Below are 21,747 nucleotides of genomic sequence, written 5' to 3'. Positions count from 1 at the left end.
GAGGCTGGACCCTAGTAACCTGGCCTTTAGGAGTGAAAGGTGCCTCACTAATGTGGGACCCCCTCCCACTACCAGTGTTACTAGGTGGCCTGCTAGCTGGCAGGTCTTTGGAAGAACACTCCCCAGCATCCTCAGGGGACTCCTCTGAGTCTGGCTGGGTACCCCCCTCCTCTACCTCCTGTTCTTGTGATGGGCCAGACTGGTTCTGGTCATTTTCTAGGAGAAGGTGAAAGAGAAAGTCTTTTGTAGGATTCGTGCCAATGCTTAAATCTCTTTCAATGCAGAGACCCTTCAAACTTTTAAAGTTTAAACTACCATATGTTGTATGGACAACTGTGGGAGTAAGTTCTACTGCAGACATGATTGTAGAGAAAGAGTTTGAGACAGAGAGAAAAAAGTTTAGAAACCTTTAAAGAAAAGGAAAAACTTTATCAAGCTTTTGAAAACGTTTTAAAAACTTTTCAGAAACTGTTTGGAAAGTTTAAAGCAAGAAAGTTAAACTGTTTAGGTATACTGTGTATATTCTGAAGTATTTGGTATATGTTTCTCTTATGAAAAGCACCAATGACAAAGTGGTAAAGCAGTCACAAGTACTTATCCCACCACTGCACCACCAATGTAGGAGGCTGGCCTGACTTATAGTGGGTACCTTGTGGTACTTACACCTTTTGCCAGGTCCAGTTATCCCTTATTAGTAGATTAGAAGTGTTCTAGCAGCTTAGGCTGATAGAGGTAGCTATAGCAGAGCAGCTTAGGCTGAACTAGGAGACATGCAAAGCTCCTACTATACCACTTATGTCATATAGCAGTATATCATAAGAAACACAATACTCAGAGTTACTAAAAATAAAGGTACTTTATTTTAGTGACAATATGCCAAAAGTATCTCAGAGGATATACTCCCTTAGGAGGTAAGTAAAATACACAAAATATATACACAGACCAAAATCAGGTAAGTAAAATACTTAGAAAAGTAGTGCAAACACTGTAGAACACAATAGAATGCAATAGGAGACAATAGGCCTAGGGGTAACACAAACCATATACTCTGAAAGTGGAATGCGAACCACGAAGAGACCCCAGGCCTAGTGTAGTGTATAGAGGGTCGCTGGGAGTGTGAGAAAACATTACGGGTGTCCAAGTTACCCCACCCCAAGACCCTGAAAAGTAGGAGTAAAGTTACCCCACTACCCCAGAAAGACAGTAAAGTCGAGATAGGGGATTCTGCAAAGACAACAACTGACTGCAAAGCACTGAAGACGGATTCCTGGACCTGAGGACCTTTAAAGGAAGGGGACCAAGTCCAAGAGTTACGCAAGTGTCCAGGGGGGGCAGGAGCCCACTAAACCCTGGATGAAGGTGCAAAAGGGCTGCCTCTAGGTGGAAGAAGCCGAAGATTCTGAAACGACGGAAGGTGCCAGGAGCTTCTCCTTTGGTAAGAAGATGTCCCACAGCGTGCTGGAGGATGCAGAGTTGTTTCCACACAGAAAGACCGCAAACAAGCCTTGCTAGCTGCAAGAGTCGTGGTTAAGGATAAAGGATGCTGCCCGGGCCCATGAAGGACCAGGAGGTCGCCACTTGGAGGAGGAGACAGAGGGGGCGCCCAGCAACACAGGGAGCCCATGCAGAAGCAGGCAGCACCTGCAGAAGCACTTGAACAGGCGTTCAAGAAATCTGAGCACGACGTTCAACTCAGCAACACAAAAGAGGGTCCCACGAAGCCGGAGGTCAACTCAGGGAGTTGAGCAATGCAGGACAGAGTGCTGGGGTCCTGGGCTGTGCTGTGCATGAAGGAATCCTTGCACAGAAGCCCTAGCAGCTGCAGTTTATGCAGTACACAGGATTACTGTCTGGGGTGGGGAGGCAAGGACTTACCTCCACCAAATTTGGACAGAAGGACCACTGGGCTGTGGGGGTCCCTTGGATCCAGCTCCTGTGTTCCAGGGACCACGCTCGTCGAGATGAGGGGACCCAGAGGACTGGTGAAGCAGAAGTTTGGTGCCTGCGGTAGCAGGGGAAGACTCTGTCAACCCACGGGAGATTTCTTCGGGATTTCCAGTGCAGAGTGAAGGCAGACAGCCCTCAGAGCATGCACCACCAGGAAGCAGTTGAGAAAGCCGGCAGGATTAGGCGCTACAATGTCGCTGGTAGTCTTCTTGCTACTTTGTTGCAGTTTTGCAGGCGTCCTGGAGCAGTCAGCGGTCGATCCTTGGCAGAAGTCGAAGAGGGAGATGCAGAGGAACTCTGGTGAGCTCTTGCATTCGTTATCTGAAGAGAAACCCACAGGAGAGACCCTAAATAGCCCTCAGAGGAGGATTGGCTACAGAGAGAGGTAAGCACCTATCAGGAGAGGTCTCTGACGTCACCTGCTGGCACTGGCCACTCAGAGGTCTCCATTGTGCCCTCACACCTCGGCATTCAAGATGGCAGAGGTCTGGGACACACTGGAGGAGCTCTGGGCACCTCCCCTGGGGAGGTGCTTGTCAGGGGAGTGATCACTCCCCTTTCCTTTGTCCAGTTTCACGCCAGAGCAGGGCGGGGGGATCCCTGAACCGGTGTAGACTGGCTTATGCAAGGAGGGCACCATCTGTGCCCTTCAAAGCATTTCCAGAGGCTGGGGGAGGCTACTCCTCCCCAGCCCTTCACACCTATTTTCAAAGGGAGAGGGTGTACCACCCTCTCTCAGAGGACATTCTTTGTTCTGCCTTCCTGGGAGTGGGCTGCCCAGACCCCCGGAGGGCAGAAACCTGTCTGAGGGTTGGCAGCAGCTGTAGCTGCAAGGAAAACCCCAGAGAGCTAGTTTGGCAGTACCCAGGCTCTATGCTGGAGCCCCGGGATGCATGGGATTGCCTTCCCAATACCAGAATGGTATTGGGGGACAATTCCATGATCCTAGACATGTTACATGGCCATGTTCAGATTTACCATTGTGATGCTACACATAGGTATGGACGTATATGTAGTGCACATGTGTAATAGTGTCCCCGCACCCACAAAGTCCGAGGAAATTGCCCTGAACGATGTGGGGGCACTTTGGCTAGTGCCAGGGTGCCCTCACACTTAGTAACTTTGCACCTAACCTTCACCAAGTGAGGGTTAGACATATAGGTGACTTATAAGTTACTTAAGTGCAGTGTAAAATGGCTGTGAAATAACGTGGCCGTTATTTCAATCAGGCTGCAGTGGCAGTCCTGTGTAAGAATTGTCTGAGCTCCCTATGGGTGGCAAAAGAGATGCTGCTGCCCGTAGGGATCTCCTGGAACCCCAATACCCTGGGTACCTAGGTACCATACACTAGGGAATTATAAGGGTGTTCCAGTGTGCCAATCAGAATTGGTAAAATTAGTCACTAGCCTGCAGTGACAATTTTAAAAGCAGAGAGAGCATAAACACTGAGGTTCTGGTTAGCAGAGCCTCAGTGATACAGTTAGGCACCACACAGGGAACACATACAGGGCATAGTTTATGAGCACTGGGGTCCTGGCTAGCAGGATCCCAATGACACAGGCAAAAACAAACATACACACAAGTAAAAATGGGGGTAACATGCCAGGCAAGAAGGTACTTTCTTACAATTGTCACTCCCTTTTCCTGCATGATGTCAGTGTTTTTGACTGTGTTCATTGGGATCCTGCTAACCAGAACCCCAGTGATTATGCTCTCTCTCCCAAAACTCTGTATCTCATACACAATTGGCACACTGGTGCCCCATTATAAGTCCCTAGTATATGGTACCTAGGTACACAGGGCATTGGGGTTCCAAGGGATTCCTATGGGCTGCAGCATATATTTTGCCACCCACAGGGAGCCCAAGCAAAGGGTTCTGCAGGACTGCCATTGAAGTCTGTGTGAAAAGGTGCTAGCACCCTTTCACTGCCATTTTACATTGCACCAGGTCACTTATAAGTCACCCCTATGGCAGGCCTTCTATCCCAGAGGGCAGGATGCAAAACACCTGTGTGTGAGGGAACCACTGCACTAGCAGATGTGCCCCCATGAACTCCAGGTCAATTTTCCCGGACTTCGTGAGTGCGAGGACGCCATTTTACGCATGTACTGAACATAGGTCAATACCTACATAATGGTAACTCCGAACATAGGCATGTTTGGTATCAAACATGTTGGAATCGTACCCCAATGCTTTTGTAAACATTGGTTGTATGATTCTATGCACTCTGGGGGCTCCTTTGAGGATCCCCAGCATTGCCATTATAGTCTGCTGTGGGTTTCCGGGCGCCAAAGCTGTTGCCACCTCCTAGACAGGTTTCTGCCCTCCTGTTGCTTAAGAAGCTCAAGCCCAGGAAGGCAGAACAAAGGATTTCCTTTGGGAGAGGGGTGTTACACCATCTCCCTTTGGAAACAGTGTAGGAAAGTACCCTCTTTTTGGCATGTTACCCCCATTTTCTGCCTGATGTCAGTGTGTTTGACTGTGTTCACTGGGATCCTGCCAACCAGGACCCCAGTGATTATGCTCTCTCGCCTCTAAATTGCATAATGGTAACCCAGCATGTCACCCAAAATTGGCATACTGGTGCCCCCTTATAAGTCCCTAGTACATGGTACCGACGTACCCAGGGCATTGGGGTTCCAGGGGATCCCTATGGGCTCCAGCATTTCTTTTGCCACCCATAGGGAGCCCATGCAAAGGCTTCTGCAGGACTGCCATTGCAGCCTGTGTGAAATGGGGCATGCACCCTTTCACTGCCATTTACACTGCACCAGGTCACCTATAAGTCACCCCTATAGCAGGCCCTCCAGCCCTGAGGGCAGGGTGCAGAGTACCTGTGTGTGAGGGCACCCCTGTACTAGCAGAGGTGCTCCCACAACCTCCAGGACCATTTTCCTAGACTTCGTGAGTGCAGGGACACCATTTAATGTGTGTACTGGACATAGGCCGCTACCTATGTCCAGCTACATAATGGTAACTGCAAGTTTGGTATCAAACATGTTGGAATCATACCCCAATGCTTTTGCAAGCATTGGTTGTATGATTCCATGCACTCTAGGGGGTCCTAAGAGGACCCCCAGTACTGCAATACCAGTCTTCTGATGTTTTCCAGGCAGCCCCAGCTGCCGCCACCTCACAGACCGGTTTCTGCCATCCTGTTGCTTGAGCAGCTCAAGCCCAGGAAGGCAGAACAAAGGATTTCCTTCGGGAGAGGGGTGTTACACCCTCTCCCTTTGGAAATAGGTGTTACAGGCTTTGGAGGGGTAGCCTCCCCAAGCCACTGGCAATGCTTTGAAGGGCACATTTGGTGCCCTCCTAGCATAAACCAGTCTACACCAGTTCAGGGATCTCCAGTCCCTGCTCTGGCACAAAACTGGACAAATAAAAGGGAAGTGAACAATCCCATGTCTATCACCACCCCAGGGATGGTGCTCAGAGCTCCGCCAGAGGGTCCCTGGATTTTGCCATCTTGGATTCCTAGTTGGCAGGGAACTCTGGGAGCATCTGAGTGGCCAGTGCCAGGAGGTGATGTCAGAGCCCTCCCCTGATAGGTGCTTACCTGTTTAGCTGACCAATCCCCCTTTCAATGCTATTTAGGGTCTCTCTCTTAGGTGGTTCTTCAGATTCGGATTGCAAGACTCCAGCAGGAATCCTCTGCATCCTTTACTTCACCTTCTCACTGAAGAAAGTGCATCTGGACTCTCCAGTAACTCTACAAACTGCAACAGAGAAGCAAAGACGACTTCTGCAACATTGTATCTTCAGCTCCTGCTGGCAACTGCAACTTTTTCCCTGTCCTGCATTCTCAGAGGACAGCCTGTCTTCAGTCTGCACCTGAAGAACAAAGGAATCTCCCTTGGAGTGAAGGAGTCACTCCCCTGCTTCAGCAGGCACCTCTCTGTGACAACCGGCCTAGTGGGTCCCCTTTCCTGAGAGTTGCGTGGATTCTGCATCACAGGTGGTGGACTGAAGTGGTCCTGATGGTCCTGATGTACTACTGTCCAACTTTGGTGGAGGTAAGAGCTTGCCTCCCCACGCAAGACAGTAGCCCTGTGTACTGCGTGTTTGCAGTTGCCAAAGCTTGTTGGCATCCTTCCATGAAGTTCTTCATGCACCGTGCACCTCTGGCTCCAGCACTCTATCCTGCGATGCACAGCTTCCTATGTGGTTCTCCTGCGGCGTGGGATCCTTTGTTGTATTGCTGCGTGGGCCTCCTTTTGCACCTTCTTTGTACACGTACTGTGGGACTCCAGTGCATGCTGCCTGGTCTTCTGAGGGCTCTCTGAGTTGCTGAGAGCCCCCTCTGACTCTCCCTCCTGGGTAGAGTCCACCAGGTGCCTCCTAGGCCCAGGCATCGCCATTTTCCGCTAACCATGACCTTGGCGTGTGCCAGGACTTGTTGAGGGAATCAAGCGATGCAAACCAGACTTCAATCATTCATCCGGTGTGGGACATTATCTGCACCAACCAGGAACCCGCATCCGTCTTCTTGGGTGCAGTATTATCTGTTGTTCTTCATCAGTTGTTTTTCTTTTTCACCTTCATACGGGTTAGCAGGGGCTCCTGTTCTCCCTGGACTCTTCTGTGCTTCTTGGACTTGGTCCCCTTCTTTCACAGGTCTTCAGGTCCAGGAATCCATTGTTGGTGTCTTGCAGCCTCTTCTGGTTCTTGCATTATCTTCTTTTTCTTGTTCTTGTGTGTTCTAGGAAAGTACTCCTGCTCTCCTGGGCTCTGGGGTGGGTTCTATTACTTACCTTTGGTGCTTCCTAATACTCCCAGTGCCCTTCTACTCACTACACTTGCCTAGGTGAGAAACCAACATTTGCATTCCACTTTCTTAGTATATGGTTTGTTTTCCCCCAGGCCCAATTTCTGACTTTTGTGATTTTCACTATTTGCACTGTTTTCTAACTGTTTTCACAGCTATTTCTGCATACTAGTGTATATAATTTGTGTTTTGCTTACCTCCTCCGGGAGTATAGTCTCTATGGTATTTTTGGTATTTGTGTCATCAATATAAAGTACCTTTATTTTTTTGTAACGCTGAGTATCTTCTTTCATGTGTGTGAGTACTGTGTGACTACAGTGGTATTGCATGAGCTTTTCATGCCTGCTAGATAAGCCTTGGCTGCTCATCCACAGCTACCCCTAGAGAGCCTGGCTTCTAGACACTGACTACATTTCACTAATAAGAGATAACTGGACCTGGTATAACGTGTATGTACCATAGGTACCCACTACAAACCAGGCCAGCCTCCTACAAAGTGTAATCTAGAGTTTCTTCAGCCCACTTTTCTTTATGGACAATTAAATGTCTCATTAAATGCCAATATATTTTTGTGGTGGACTCTGCATTTAAGCTTATTCAATGTTTCTTCTTCTTATTCTAACAGATGAAATAAATGCAGTAATAAATGAAAAAGGTAAAGGCATTAAACATCACTTGTGTAGGAAGTGATGTAAAAACAAAATCTTCTTCTACAGCAGAAAACCCAAACTGCCCAATGAGGCCTGCACTTGGCTCTCAGGCATCAGATGATAGTTGTTGAAGACATGACACACTGAAACTGAAAGTCTGATGAGGTGCTCATCAGGAAGGAAGAGCTAACCTGGTATCAGAAAGAACACACAGGAGAGAAACCGTATAAATTCTAGAATGTGGCAACACATTTATTAGTCGGAGAAAGAGCAAGTGCGACATCAGAAACTTCATACGGGAGAAAAAAACATTTAGATGGACTGACTGTGGAAAGGTGTTCTTTGCAATGAAAGACCTAATGCAGCATCAGAGTGTTCACGTAGAGGAGAAACCACATCAATGCACAGAATGTAATAAAGTGTTCGGATGGAAGAATAATCTAATGCGGCATCAACAAATCCACACTGGTAAGAAACCGTATAAATGTACAGAATGTAATAAAGTGTTCGTAATTAAGCGGACTCTAAAGCTTCATCAACAAATTCACACCGGAGAGAAACCGTATAAATGTACAGAATGTAATCAAGTGTTCGGAAGGAAACATTCTCTAAAGCTTCATCAACAAATTCACACTAGTGACAAACCGTACGAATGTAAAGAATGTAATAAAGTGTTCAGAAAGAAGACAAATCTAAAGCTTCATCAACGAATTCACACTGGTGAGAAACCGTATAAATGTACAGAATGTAATAAAGTGTTCAGAACGAAGACGCATCTAAATCTTCATCAGAAAGTCCACACTGGTGAGAAACCTTATAAATGTACAGAATGTAATAAAGTGTTCGGATGGAAGAATAATCTAAAGCTTCATCAGAAAGTCCACACTGGTGAGAAACCGTATAAATGTACAGAATGTAATAAAGTGTTCGGATGGAAGAATAATCTAATGAAGCATCAACAAATTCACACTGGTGAGAAACCGTATAAATGTACAGAATGTAACAAAGTGTTCAGAACTAAGTATACTCTAAAAGTTCATCAACAAATTCACACTGGTGAGAAACCGTATAAATGTACAGAATGTTATAAAGTGTTCGGAATTAAGCAGACTCTAAAGCTTCATCAACAAATTCACACTGGTGAGAAACCGTATAAATGTACAGAATGTTATAAAGTGTTCGGAATTAAGCAGACTCTAAAGCTTCATCAACAAATTCACACTGGTGAGAAACCGTATAAATGTACAGAATGTAATAAAGTGTTTGGATGGAAGAATAATCTAATGCTGCATCAACAAATCCACACTGGTGAGAAACTGTATAAATGTACAGACTGTAATAAAGTGTTCATAACGAAGCAGAGGCTAAAGCTTCATCAACAAATCCACACTGGTGAGAAACCGTATAAATGTACAGAATGTAATAAAGTGTTCAGAACTAAGCATACTCTAAAAGTTCATCAACAAATTCACACTGGTGAGAAACCGTATAAATGTACAGAATGTTATAAAGTGTTCGGAATTAAGCAGACTCTAAAGCTTCATCAACAAATTCACACTGGTGAGAAACCGTATAAATGTACAGAATGTAATAAAGTGTTTGGATGGAAGAAGAATCTAATGCGGCATCAACAAATCCACACTGGTGAGAAACTGTATAAATGTACAGACTGTAATAAAGTGTTCGGAAGGAAGCTTGCTCTAAAGCAGCATAAAAAAATTCACTCTGGAGAGAAACTATATGTATGTACTGAATGTGAAAAAGCATTTTTAACAAATGGAAATCTTAAGCGACATCAGAAAATCCACACTGGGGAGAAACCATATCAATGTACAGAATGTGACAAAGCATTTTTTAGAAAGTCATATCTAATGCAACATCACAACATCCACTCAGAGGAGAAACCCTATAAATGTTCAGAATGTAATAAAATGTTCGGCATGAAGACTAGTCTAAAGGAGCATCAAAAGATCCACACTGGAGAGAAACCGTACAAATGTACAGAATGTAATAAAGTGTTCCGTATGAGGCAGCACCTAAAGCTTCATCAAAAAATTCACACTGGTGAGAGACCGTATAAATGTACAGAATGTGACAAGGAATGTATTACCAGTCAACACCTAAAGCTACATCATAAAGTCCACACTGGGGAGAAACCATATGAATGTATAGAATGCAACAAGGCGTTTATTACCAATGGACAACTAATGCAACATCATAAAATCCACAGTGGGGAGAAACCGTATCAATGTACAGAATGCGACAAGGCATTCAATACCAATAGAAAGCTAATGAAACATCATAAAGTCCACACAGGGGAGAAACCGTATGAATGCTCTGAATGTGACAAAGCATTTACAACAAATGGACACCTAACGCGACATCAGAGAATCCACACTGGGGAGAAACCATATCAATGTACAGAATGTGACAAGGCATTCATTACCACTGGAAACCTAAGGAAACATCAGAAAATACACACTGGGGAAAAACCATATGAATGCACTGAATGTGACAAAGCATTTATAACAAATGGAGAACTAAAGCAACACCAGAAAGTCCACACTGGGGAGAAACCATATCAATGTACAGAATGTGACAAAGCATTTATAACAAATGGAGAACTAAAGCGACATCAGAAAAACCACAGTGGGGAGAAACCATATCAATGTACAGAATGTGACAAGGCATTCATTACCACTGGAAACCTAAGGAAACATCAGAAAATCCACACTGGGGAAAAACCATATGAATGCACTGAATGTGACAAAGCATTTATAACAAATGGAGAACTAAAGCAACACCAGAAAGTCCACACTGGGGAGAAACCATATCAATGTACAGAATGTGACAAAGCATTTATAACAAATGGAGAACTAAAGCGACATCAGAAAAACCACACTGGTGAGAAACCATATCAATGTACAGAATGTGACAAGGCATTTATTAGAAAGTCAGATCTAATGATTCATCAAAAAACCCACACTGGGGAAAAACCATATGAATGCACTGAATGTGACAAAGCATTTATAACCAAAGGACAGCTAAAACAACATAAAAATATCCACACTGTGGAGAGACCATATCAATGTACTTAATGTGAAAAAGCATTTATAACAAATAGAAAGCTGAAGCGACATCAAACAATCCACACTGGAGAGAGTCCTTTCAACTACAGTGAAAGTGACAAGGAATTTATTCGAAAGTTCTGTCAAATGTAACATCAGAAAGACCACACCGGTGAGAAACCTCATGAATGTACAGAATGCAACAAACCACTTATTACAAGGCAAATGTTAATACTACATCAGAAATTCCACACTGGGGAGAAACCATATGGCTGTACTGAATGTGACAAAGAACTTATTGCAAAGCAAAGTTTAAAAAAACATCCGAATGTCTACGATGGGGAAAGACCATATGTATTGCAAATTTAAGTTTAAAAATACATCAGAAGGTTCACACAGAAGAGAAACCATATCAGTGTACGACAAAACATATAAAACAAATGGAGAGAGACCATTCAACTGCACTGCATGTGACAAGGCATTTATTATACAGGGAGAGTTAAAACCACATCAAAGTCCACACTGGGGAGAAACCATCTGAATTTACAGAATGTGACAAGGGACTTATTCAAAGCAAAATAAATTTAATACAACATCAGAAAGTTCACAAAGCAGAGAAACCAAATCAATGTATTGAAAGCCACAAAGGAGGGCCAAAGCGACATCAGAAAATCCAGTTGGAGGGAAATCCTATGTACATATACAATGTAATAAAGTCTTCCGCAGGAAAAATAAGCTAGTGAAGCATCAAGAAATCCACACTAGGGAGAAACCATATGTAGGCGGGCGCTGCTCGCCTCGCCTACAGAAACTGAACAATGGCGTTCGTCCGACGCCTCTCCCGTTCTCCGGCCCCGTCGTCAAGGAGACGCGTGGGGGCGGAGACGGCAATCGGCCCCGGACTTCCGGGTCGCCGAGATTACCAGTTCAAAAGGAGCCGCGATAGAGGTGTGCGGGGGGCGAGCAGCGGAACCGGAGCAGAGAGGACGCCGAGAATCCAGGACCCAGGAGGAGGAGACGACGGAGATCGACCCCGAACCTACGGAGACGACCGGGTTCCCAAGGCCGGGAGGAGACGAGACAGCATGCCACGGCCCAGGAGGGTTGTGGCTGGACAAGGTACGTGCCCTCCTCAAGGGCAGCTCGACTAAAGGAGAGAGAAGGGGAGGCAGGGAGGGGAGGCAAGAGCAGGACAGGGTCAAGGGTTAAGGGGAACTCCACGGGCACCCCACCACTCAACCCCTTCTTTTCCCTAGAGAGAGAGAGAGAGTGAAACCAAACCCCCAAAACCTCCTTTCTAAACAAAACAAAACACCACCCAGCACTTCCCATACCCCTCACATCTCCTTCCTTTTCCCACACAAAAACCACCCCCCCTTTTTAAGACAAAGAAAAAACCTATAGAAAGAAAAACTCACCGTCCCACTTACCGGCTTTGTCCTTTTCTGCTTCTCCCGAGGGGAACCCCGACAAGAGGAGGACACCGGGAATTCACCACCTGTACACGAAGGAAGAAAAGGAAAAACCCATTAGAGACACAGAGAGGCATAAAGGAGAGAAGAAAGAAGAAGGAGGAGAACAAGGAAAATCTCAGGAGGAAAAGACATTCTTGTTACACCAATTATATATATCATAAATAAACCCCGTAAATCCCTACTAAGGGTTACTAACTCCGTGTTCGTGTTCTCTGTAGCCCAGATCACGCACCCACCCCTCACAGTGGTGTCAGAAGTGGGATACGAGGATTACGACGGGGGTACAGAGACCGTATTACCATGGAAGCAAAACCCACTCTCGAGGACATGATCAAACAACTGGCGGAAAGTCAGCGCCACCTACAATTAGTTTGGGAAGCACAACAAAGGGAGGCCAAGGAGGACAGAGAGGCCCTGCAATCCGCACTAAAAAGTCAAGCAACTATCATGGCCAGTAATCAACTGGTCCATGAAAATGCCTTAAAAAAATTGACCGACACTATCGCTGCAAGCAAAGTGCATCCCATTGTGCCTAGTTCGGTGCTGCAAAAGTATCAGGAGGGGGAAGATCCCGACTCATTTTTTACGAACTTCGAAAGGGTCGCCTCCTCTGCTCAATGGCCTGAAGACAGGTGGGGCCAATACATAGCTCCCCTCCTAACGGGTACTCTTCAATCTGCTTATCAAGCTGCCAATCCAGGGGGTATCACCCCGTATTCGGAAATAAAAAAAAGTGTTTTAGAGCGGGTAGGACACAACACCGAATATTACAGGACCAAGTTCCGAAAGGTCAAATGGGGACCCAACGAAGACCCACGGACTTATTATTACAGGGTAAAGGATCTGGGGTTGAAGTGGTTGGGACTGCTAGGGACGGAACGCGAGGACATTGTTAAAGTCATTGTTCTAGAACAGTATCTGGATTCCCTGCCGTCCAACACCCGAAACTGGATAAGGCAACACCCTAAAGTAGACACCGAGACAGCTGTCGACCTGGCATGTGCCTATCACAGGTCAGGAGATGGGAAACAGCAATCAGTCCGACCCGTGGGGAAACCACCTATGACTCTTCCCCATTTTCCAACCCGACGTCCAGTGGAAGAGTCAGGACCCTCACGGAACTCAGAAAGAAGTCCCATACAACAACCCCAATGTTTCAGTTGTGGGGAATGGGGTCATATCGCCCGCGGATGCCCAAGAAAACGTGAGGGTATAGAGCCAATGGAAATTGGGGTTACTAGAGGAAGAGTCCTATGTCTAGGGAAAAGTGATGTGTCTTTTAAATACCCCCTGCAGATAAATGGTTTACCAGTCATGGCCTTGATTGACTCCGGATGCAGCCAGTCTGTAATCCGGCGTAGTATAATCCACCCGGTACAACCGACTGACGACCAATGGGTGACGATATGTTGTATTCATGGGGACCGCGCTCAGTATCCCCTTGTAACGATAGAAATAGGATGGAACAACCATCTGGACCTTCTTTCCGTGGGGCTCATGGACGACTTAATAGAGGAGTGCGTCATTGGGACTGACTATCAGAGGTTCGATGAGATTCTAGATCAAACACGAAAGAATAAACCCATAGATGACTGGTGGGGTACTGCCCCTTTCCGAGAAGACTCTATATATAGTTCCCCCACAAGGAAAAAGCTAACCTGTAAAGAAAAGAGAGCAGAGAAACATAGGTACGCGGCTAAACAGGTCCGGAAGGAAGAGGAAGGATTAGTGGCACTCATAGACACTGCCCCCATATCTTTCAGAATGAGTCAGCACGAAGATCCTTCCCTAGTGAATGCCTGGAAGAATGCTAAGACAGCCTCTACGGGTGAGGTAGGTCCCTACTTCTTGATATACAAAGACTTACTATATAGGGTAATTACCAACGCAAATGGAGAAAAAAGACAGCTCGTAGTTCCTGAACCTTACAGGACACAGGTACTCTTCCTAGCCCATAATCAACCAGGGGGAGGTCATTGTGGTCGGGAGAAAACTGAAGAATATTTGCTGAGACGATTTTACTGGCCAGGAGTATATGCACATATCCGACGATACTGTGCCCAATGCCCAAAATGTCAACTGGTAGAACCAGGAGCCATCAGGAAAGCCCCGTTACGGCCATTACCGATTATTGATACCCCATTCAAACGAGTTGGGATGGATCTAGTTGGGCCTCTCCTACCGTCCAGTAAAGGACACACCCACATTCTCGTCCTGGTCGATTATGCAAGCAGATACCCCGAGGCGATTCCACTTACCAGTACCACCACGAAGACTGTGGCACAGACCATGATAACATTCTTTGCTCGAGTGGGCTTCCCTGAAGCACTTCTTACTGACCAGGGAACGCAGTTCGTATCAGGGCTTATGAAGCAGATCTGTAAGTCCCTAGGTGTTCTCCAGAGAAAGACATCAGTATATCACCCACAAACGGATGGTTTGGTGGAGCGATATAATCGCACAATCAAAACCCTTCTCAGGAAAATAGTGAACGAGACGGGAAAAGACTGGGATCAAAAACTTCCCCTCGTGTTGTATGCAATAAGGACACACGAGCAATCTTCTACCGGGCATAGCCCGTTTGAACTGGTATTTGGGAGACAACCTCGAAATTTACTAGATATGGCGGCCGAATTGTGGGAAGAGGAAGATAACGAGGAGCGACCCATTTTAGACTATATTCACAAATTAAAATCCCATCTTCAGACAGTATGGGAAGACGTAAGACGCCATTTAGAGGAAGCCCAAGATAATCAAAAAACTTACTATGATCAGGGTACCAAACTAAGGGTACTACAACCCAACGATAAGGTGTTAATCCTACGACCCACCTCTAAACATAAACTCATAGCCAAATGGCAAGGACCATATCGGATCATAAGAGCAGTCACCCCGGTTACCTATTTAGTGGAACTAAATAACCACCCAAAGCGAACCCAGATCTATCACATCAATCTGTTAAAGAAATGGGAGGACCCGGCAATTGGTAACGCTGCACTTGCAAAGGGGTACCTGATCACTCCATCTCACCCATTGGGGTTAGAACTATGTCCTACGTCCCAAGGTGACCCACAGAAACTCCCCAGAATCAATGAGTCCCTTTCTGACAGGGAAACAAAGCAAGTAAAGGAAATAGTCCACTGTCATGCCTGCTTCTTCTCTGAACTGCCAGGGAAAACCCAGTTGGTTCAGCATCATATTCGAACACCTGAGGGCAAGGTGGTGCGCCTACGTCCTTATCGCATTCCCGAAGCGAGAAAAACCCTTATAGAGGAGGAAATAACTAACATGTTATCTCTAGGGGATATTGAGGCATCTACCAGCCCATGGTGCTCACCCATCGTCTTAGTACCGAAGCCGGACGGGTCGGTCCGCTTCTGCATTGATTTCCGGAAACTCAATGAGCTATCCCTTTTCGATACCTACCCCATTCCCCGAGTGGACGAAGTCTTAGAAAAAATAGGGCAGGCCCGTTATATGTCCACTATTGATCTGACGAAGGGATACTGGCAGATTCCCTTAGCACCCTCAGATAAAGAGAAAACAGCCTTCGTGGCCCCTTCGGGTCTATACCAATTTACCGTCCTCCCCTTCGGTCTCCATGGTGCCCCAGCTACGTTTCAGCGCCTGATGGACCAGCTATTGAGACCCTTCCACGATTTCACGGCTGCCTATCTTGATGACATTGTCATTTTTAGCTCTACCTGGTCCGATCATCTCCTCCATCTAGGGGAAGTATTCTCAGCAGTGGCAGCCGCAGGTCTTACAGCTAACCCAAAAAAATGTGTCCTAGGTCAGACCCAGATCGCCTATCTTGGCTATGTCATCGGTAAGGGAATGTTGAGGCCCCAACAAGATAAGGTAGCCACCATCAGGCAGATACCCCTTCCTACCACCAAGTAGGAACTCTGTTCCTTCCTGGGGTTGGTAGGATACTACCAGCGGTTCATACCACAGTACTCAACCATTACGGCCCCCCTTACGGATCTCTTAAAAAAACAATACCCAAATGTCTTGCCTCCTTTTTCCCCCTCTCAACTACAGGGGTTCCACTGGCTCAAGGAAGCCCTCTCTACCGAACCTGTGTTGCGATGTCCCGATTTTACCAGACCTTTCCATCTATTCACCGACGCTTCCAATGTTGGGTTGGGGGCCGTATTGGCACAGCCAGACGGTCAAGGACATGAACACCCAATAGTATATATCAGTAGGAAATTGTTACCTAGGGAAACGAACTATCCTACCATCGAGAAGGAATGTCTTGCCATAAAGTGGGCGATAGAGTGCCTACAATACTATCTCCTGGGTCGTCCGTTCATCCTTTACACTGATCATGCACCTTTGACATGGTTGTCTTCCCATAAGGATACAAATTCTCGGGTATTACGCTGGTTCCTTGAATTACAACCCTTTACCTTTCAGGTTCGGCACATTCCTGGGACACAGCAATGTCCCGCTGACTTTCTCTCCCAATGCCCGGACTCTTCGGTCCTATACCAGTCCCGTTCATGGGAAGGGGTGTGTAGGCAGGCACCGCTCGCCTCGCCTACAGAAACTGAACAATGGCGTTCGTCCGACGCCTCTCCCGTTCTCCGGCCCCGTCGTCAAGGAGACGCGTGGGGGCGGAGACGGCAATCGGCCCCGGACTTCCGGGTCACCGAGATTACCAGTTCAAAAGGAGCCGCGATCGAGGTGTGCGGGGGGCGAGAAGCGGAACCGGAGCAGAGAGGATGCCGAGAATCCAGGACCCAGGAGGAGAAGACGACGGAGATCGACCCCGAACCTACGGAGACAACCGGGTTCCCAAGGCCGGGAGGAGACGAGACAGCCTGCCACGGCCCAGGAGGGTCGTGGCTGGACAAGGTACGTGCCCTCCTCAAGGGCAGCTCGACTAAAGGAGAGAGAAGGGGAGGCAGGGAGGGGAGGCAAGAGCAGGACAGGGGACAAGGGTTAAGGGGAACTCCACGGGCACCCCACCACTCAACCCCTTCTTTTCCCTAGAGAGAGAGAGAGAGTGAAACCAAACCCCCAAAACCTCCTTTCTAAATAAAACAAAACACCACCCAGCACTTCCCATACCCCTCACATCTCCTTCCTTTTCCCACACAAAAACCACCCCCCCTTTTTAAGACAAAGAAAAAACCTATAGAAAGAAAAACTCACCGTCCCACTTACCGGCTTTGTCCTTTTCTGCATCTCCCGAGGGGAACCCCGACAAAAGGAGGACACCGGGAACTCACCACCTGTACACGAAGGAAGAAAAGGAAAAACCCATTAGAGACACAGAGAGGCATAAAGGAGAGAAGAAAGAAGAAGGAGGAGAACAAGGAAAATCTCAGGAGGAAAAGACATTCTTGTTACACCAATTATATATATCATAAATAAACCCCGTAAATCCCTACTAAGGGTTACTAACTCCGTGTTCGTGTTCTCTGTAGCCCAGATCACGCACCCACCCCTCACACCATATTAATGCACAGAATGTGACATGGGATTTATTAAAAAACAAAATTTAATATCAGAATATTCACACAAGAGAGAAACTATATAAATTTATTGAATGTGACAATGTATTCATAGGAAATGGAGCGCTAACGCAACATCAAAAGTCCACCCTGTAATCAATGCTGAATGCGGATAGCCATTTATTAGCAAGGGAGAGTTAATACAACATCCGAAAGTCCCCATTTGGGAAAATCTATATGAATGTACATAATCAATCAATAGGTATTTATTGAGTGCAGCAAACCACCCACAAGGTGATCAAGGCACTAGGAGAGGAGCTGGTGTCCTGAGAGACCGATCAGTTAAATAGCCAAGTCTTGAGTCCTTTCCTGAACAGATACAGCAATGAGGCAGATCTCAGGGGTAAGTTCGTTCCAGGTCTTTGCCACCAGGTGTGAGAAGGAGCGGCCTCTGTGCCTATTGTATCGGACTCTGGGAGTGTGAGTGAGGAAGAGGCAGACAAAATGCAGGTGTCTGGTGAAAGACCAAGCATTGGTTGCTGTAGGCCGGTCCTTCTTTATGGAGTGCCTTGTAAGCATGGGTAGTATCCTGAACTTGCATCTCTTCTGGACTGGGATACAGTGGAGTTTCCTGAGGTGGGGCGTGATGTGGGTCTGCTTCGGGAGGTCGAGGACTAGCCTTGTTGCTGAGTTCTGTCTTGTCTGCAGTTGTCTCTGGAGGTGAGCGGTGATTCCTATTTACAGAGTGTTCCTGTAGTCAAACCTGTTGATCACAAGGGCTTGGGTGATTATTTGTCTGGTGCTGGCGGGGAGCCATCTGAAGATCTTGCAGAGGATGCACAGTATGAGGAAGCAGGTGGTGGAGATCATGTTGATTTGCTTCCTCATTGAGAGATTGTTGGCCACAACGATGCCAAGGTTACGGGCGTGGTCGGTAGTGGTCGGTGAGGGTCCAAGTTCTGTGGGCCACCATGCGTCTCTTCAAGGAGAGGCATGGTTACCAAAGATGAGGACTTCTGTCCAGTCTATATTCAGTTTGAGGCAGTTGTGCTTCATCCAGTCAACAACGTTGGTCATACACCTATGGAAGTAGTCTCTGGAGTGGTGAGATCTTCTGACAAAGAAAGAATGAGCTGGGTGTCTTCGGTGTAGGAGATGATCTTCAGCTCGTGCGATCTGATGATGTTGGATGGGGGGTCATGTAAGTGGTAAAGAGGGAGAATCCTTGTGGGAGACAGCAGATGATGTTCTTGGGCTCCGAGGAGTAGGGAGGGATTCAGATTTTCTGAGTTCTTCAGGTGAGGTAGGAGGTGATCCATTTGAGGGCATCTCCTTGGATTCTTATGTGGTGGAGCCTGTTGAGCAGGATCTGGTGGGAGACTGTGTTGATGGTGGCTGGGAGGTCGAGGAGGATGAGGGCTGCAGTCTCACAGAGGTCGAAGAGTGCTCTCATGTCGTCGGTGACTGCTATTAGGGAGGTCTTGGACTGTTGATCGTCCTCTTGAGGACTTTGCCTGAGAACGAGAGCAGGGATATCAGTCAGTAGTTCTTTAGTTGCTCTGAGTCTGCTGAAGGTTTTTTCAGCAGGGGTCTCACTTCTGCATGTTTCCACTCTTCAAGGAAGGAGGCCATGGTGATGGATCTGTTCAGGAGGTTTGTGAGCTCTAAGCTGATCGTCTTGCTCCCGAGGCTGAAGATATGGTTGGGGCACGGATCAGTGGGTGCCCCTGAGTGCATGAAGTTCCTGATGGAAGTGGGGTCTTGCGCGGTGAGGAGGTCCCAGGTAGTGAGTCAGAGGTAAGGGCTAGTGTCAGTGGGTGTGAGGATGTTGAGGCTGTCACTGGCAGAGAGCTGAGTGTCGAGGTCCCTGTAGATGACTGCAGTCTTCTCATGGAATTAGTCAGCGAGTGTGTTGCACAGATGATATTCTCAGTGGCCTCTGGGCTACTGAATTCCCTATTGATGGTGAAGAGCTCCTTGCTGTCGTTTGAGCTGATTTCTTTGTGGCATGTAAAGGCGCTCTTCTTTGCTTCTTTAAGGAGGAGGTGGTAGTGGTTGATCGATGTCCTAAAGGCGGATCTTTACTGGTGTGCTTTCTTCTTTCTAACCGATGACATTCTCGTTTAGAGGAAGGAAGTTCTGGGGTAAACCAGTTGACCCTTTTTGCGGATCCTCCGATCTTGATTGACTTGGTGGGGTGAACAGATTTTAATGCAGTCTGTGATCCGGTCCGAGAAGTTCCTGATGGCCTGTTTTAGGTTAAAATGTATGTTTGGCCGGTCAGCGTGGAGAGTGTTGTTCCAGTTCTCCTCTGAGACAGTCTTTCAGTTGTGCCGAGGTGCGCTGGGTGATTTGGCTTTGGCTTCCATGGCGTTGTGCCCTGTGATGATGAAGTTTGAGATGGAATGGTTGATCCAGGTGAGTTCTGTTACATGGCGTTAATTGATTCTTTCGCTGGAGGTCACAATGGGGGTCAAGCGTGTGCCCTGTGATGTGTGTGGGGTCAGTGACGAGCTGGTGGAGGCCGATGTTACTCATGCTTTTTATAAAGTTGGCAGTGCTGCCATCCCTAAGGTCCTCTATGTGGAAGTTGAGATCTGCTGAGAATATGTAGTGTTCAGAGGCTGTGGCAAGCGGGCAATGAAGTTGGGTATGGCGTTGCAAAACTCGGGGCGAGGTCCTGGAGAATGTGACAAAGTGTTCTTAATGAAGCAACCTTATGAATATACAGAAAATGTCAAGGCATTTATAAGAAGTGCACAGCCAATGTACCATCAGAAACTCCACCCTGGGGAAGAACCATATAAACTGAATGTGACAATTCATTTTTTTGCAGGGCCCTGCTGATACAACAGTAAGTCAAGATAGAGGAGAAAGTCATGACGATGGAGAATGCATATCACTGCACTCAATGTGGCAAGGCATCCTTTGCAAAGTCAAAGCTAATGCAACACCAGAAAGTCATTACTAGTGGGACATGTGTCCCCCACACAAGAGTGACCGAATCGGAATATACTGAATGTGACAAAGCCATCATTACAAAGGGACTATTAATGCAACATCTAAAAATCATGGCTGGGAAGTACCTTACACAATACATGACCAGGTGCTGTTCATGTAGTCCATATTGGCAGAAACAGCTTTTTCTTGCAGAGCGTTTTAAACAGGAGGAACCTATTGTGTCAAAATGCATTTTGGGAGAAACTTTATCTGTCTTCAGTGTGACAAGACATTCATTACAAAGGAATAGCTAATGCTTGATCAGAAATTAAGCACCTGGGAGAATCCATTTGAATATTATAAACGTGAAAAAGCATTTCCTACCAAACAGTCATTAGTTGCTATGTCAAAAAATCCACACCTGCAAACAGATATAGGGAGAAGAAATACCTGAACAAAATGTGAAGCAAAGGAACAGAAACAGTGATAGTCATGGTAGGTCCCAGGACAACTTACCCCTTTCCCACAGAGGGGACAATATGCAAACTCCAGAGAGCATCAAACTTCGACAGAATGGAAATGTCACAGAAAGCAACAGCAAGATTTCTTTACCTGTTCCCAGTCTACTGTGGTACAAGGACTATTTTGACCACCTCGTGACAGACAGATCTGGCTTTTCCTATTTACTCAGTTAGGTGGGATTTGTTCTGCAAGGCCTTCTAGGGCTCATATCCAGAGTTTTGGGGGCATTTGTGATAATATTATTCAGAGTTTGCTGTCTAGGATGTTATGTTCTTGCTGTTTATCGTTGACATTTTATTTCTTTCATTAACAACACTGTCTGGGGGAGGACAAGTGGAGTTTTGGGGTTGGTTGGAAGTCAGATGCCACTGGCCTTAGAAGAGTGTAGCCCCCGAAGGATGTGTGCATCAGGTTTATGGTTTCATGCGGGACAGGAGCTGCCACCATTTGTTCAGACTTTGCAGGACAGTTTGCTGGACAACCTTTGAATAAGAGGCCTCTGGTTAGAGCATGATTACAATCTCCTATATCACGTGTAGGCAACAATTGTACTCTTTCTGCTTCCGTACAGTGTATTTTCTGAACTTGCTGATCTGTAATAAAATGAACATCTGCTGAAAGTACTGGCTGCAATCCTAGATGTTTGAAAACTATAGAAAACAGTTTATTAAGGGCCAGATGTATCATCATCCCGGTTTGCATTTCCTAAATATCGATTTTTAAGAAATCGCTATTTAAGAAATGCAAAATGGGATGTATGAAAATTGCGATTCGGTAATAGTGATTTCCTAAAAGTCTCAATCGCTATTAGCGAATGGCAATTAGGGAATGGGACTCCATTCATCCCTATGGGCCTGTGGGCCCATAGGTGCGAATGGTTTTGCATTACCTAATTTGCGAATTCCTGTTAG

At 46.5% G+C, this 21,747-nt stretch overlaps 1 protein-coding gene across 2 annotated transcripts in view; it reads left to right on the top strand.

Moving 5' to 3' along the window:
* The window catches only part of LOC138295227 (zinc finger protein 91-like), a 133,417-nt gene extending 111,961 nt beyond the window's left edge, over window positions 1-21,456 (top strand). The window contains exons 2-3 of one of the 2 annotated variants that reach the window (XM_069233407.1): window positions 7,342-11,553; window positions 20,211-21,456. In XM_069233407.1, the coding sequence (XP_069089508.1) occupies window positions 7,714-10,464 (2,751 nt within the window). In that variant the 5' untranslated portion in view covers window positions 7,342-7,713 and the 3' untranslated portion in view covers window positions 10,465-11,553; window positions 20,211-21,456. Of the gene's footprint in view, window positions 1-7,341; window positions 16,773-20,210 lie in introns of those variants that run through there. The other variant, XM_069233406.1, reaches the window with a different exon arrangement.
* Window positions 21,457-21,747: the final 291 nt, after the last annotated feature.

The sequence above is a fragment of the Pleurodeles waltl genome, chromosome 5 (assembly GCF_031143425.1).
Source record: "Pleurodeles waltl isolate 20211129_DDA chromosome 5, aPleWal1.hap1.20221129, whole genome shotgun sequence".
Lineage (NCBI taxonomy): Eukaryota > Metazoa > Chordata > Amphibia > Caudata > Salamandridae > Pleurodeles > Pleurodeles waltl.
The sequence above is the reverse complement of the archived record's forward strand: the minus strand, read 5'-3'. Positions and strand labels throughout refer to the sequence as shown.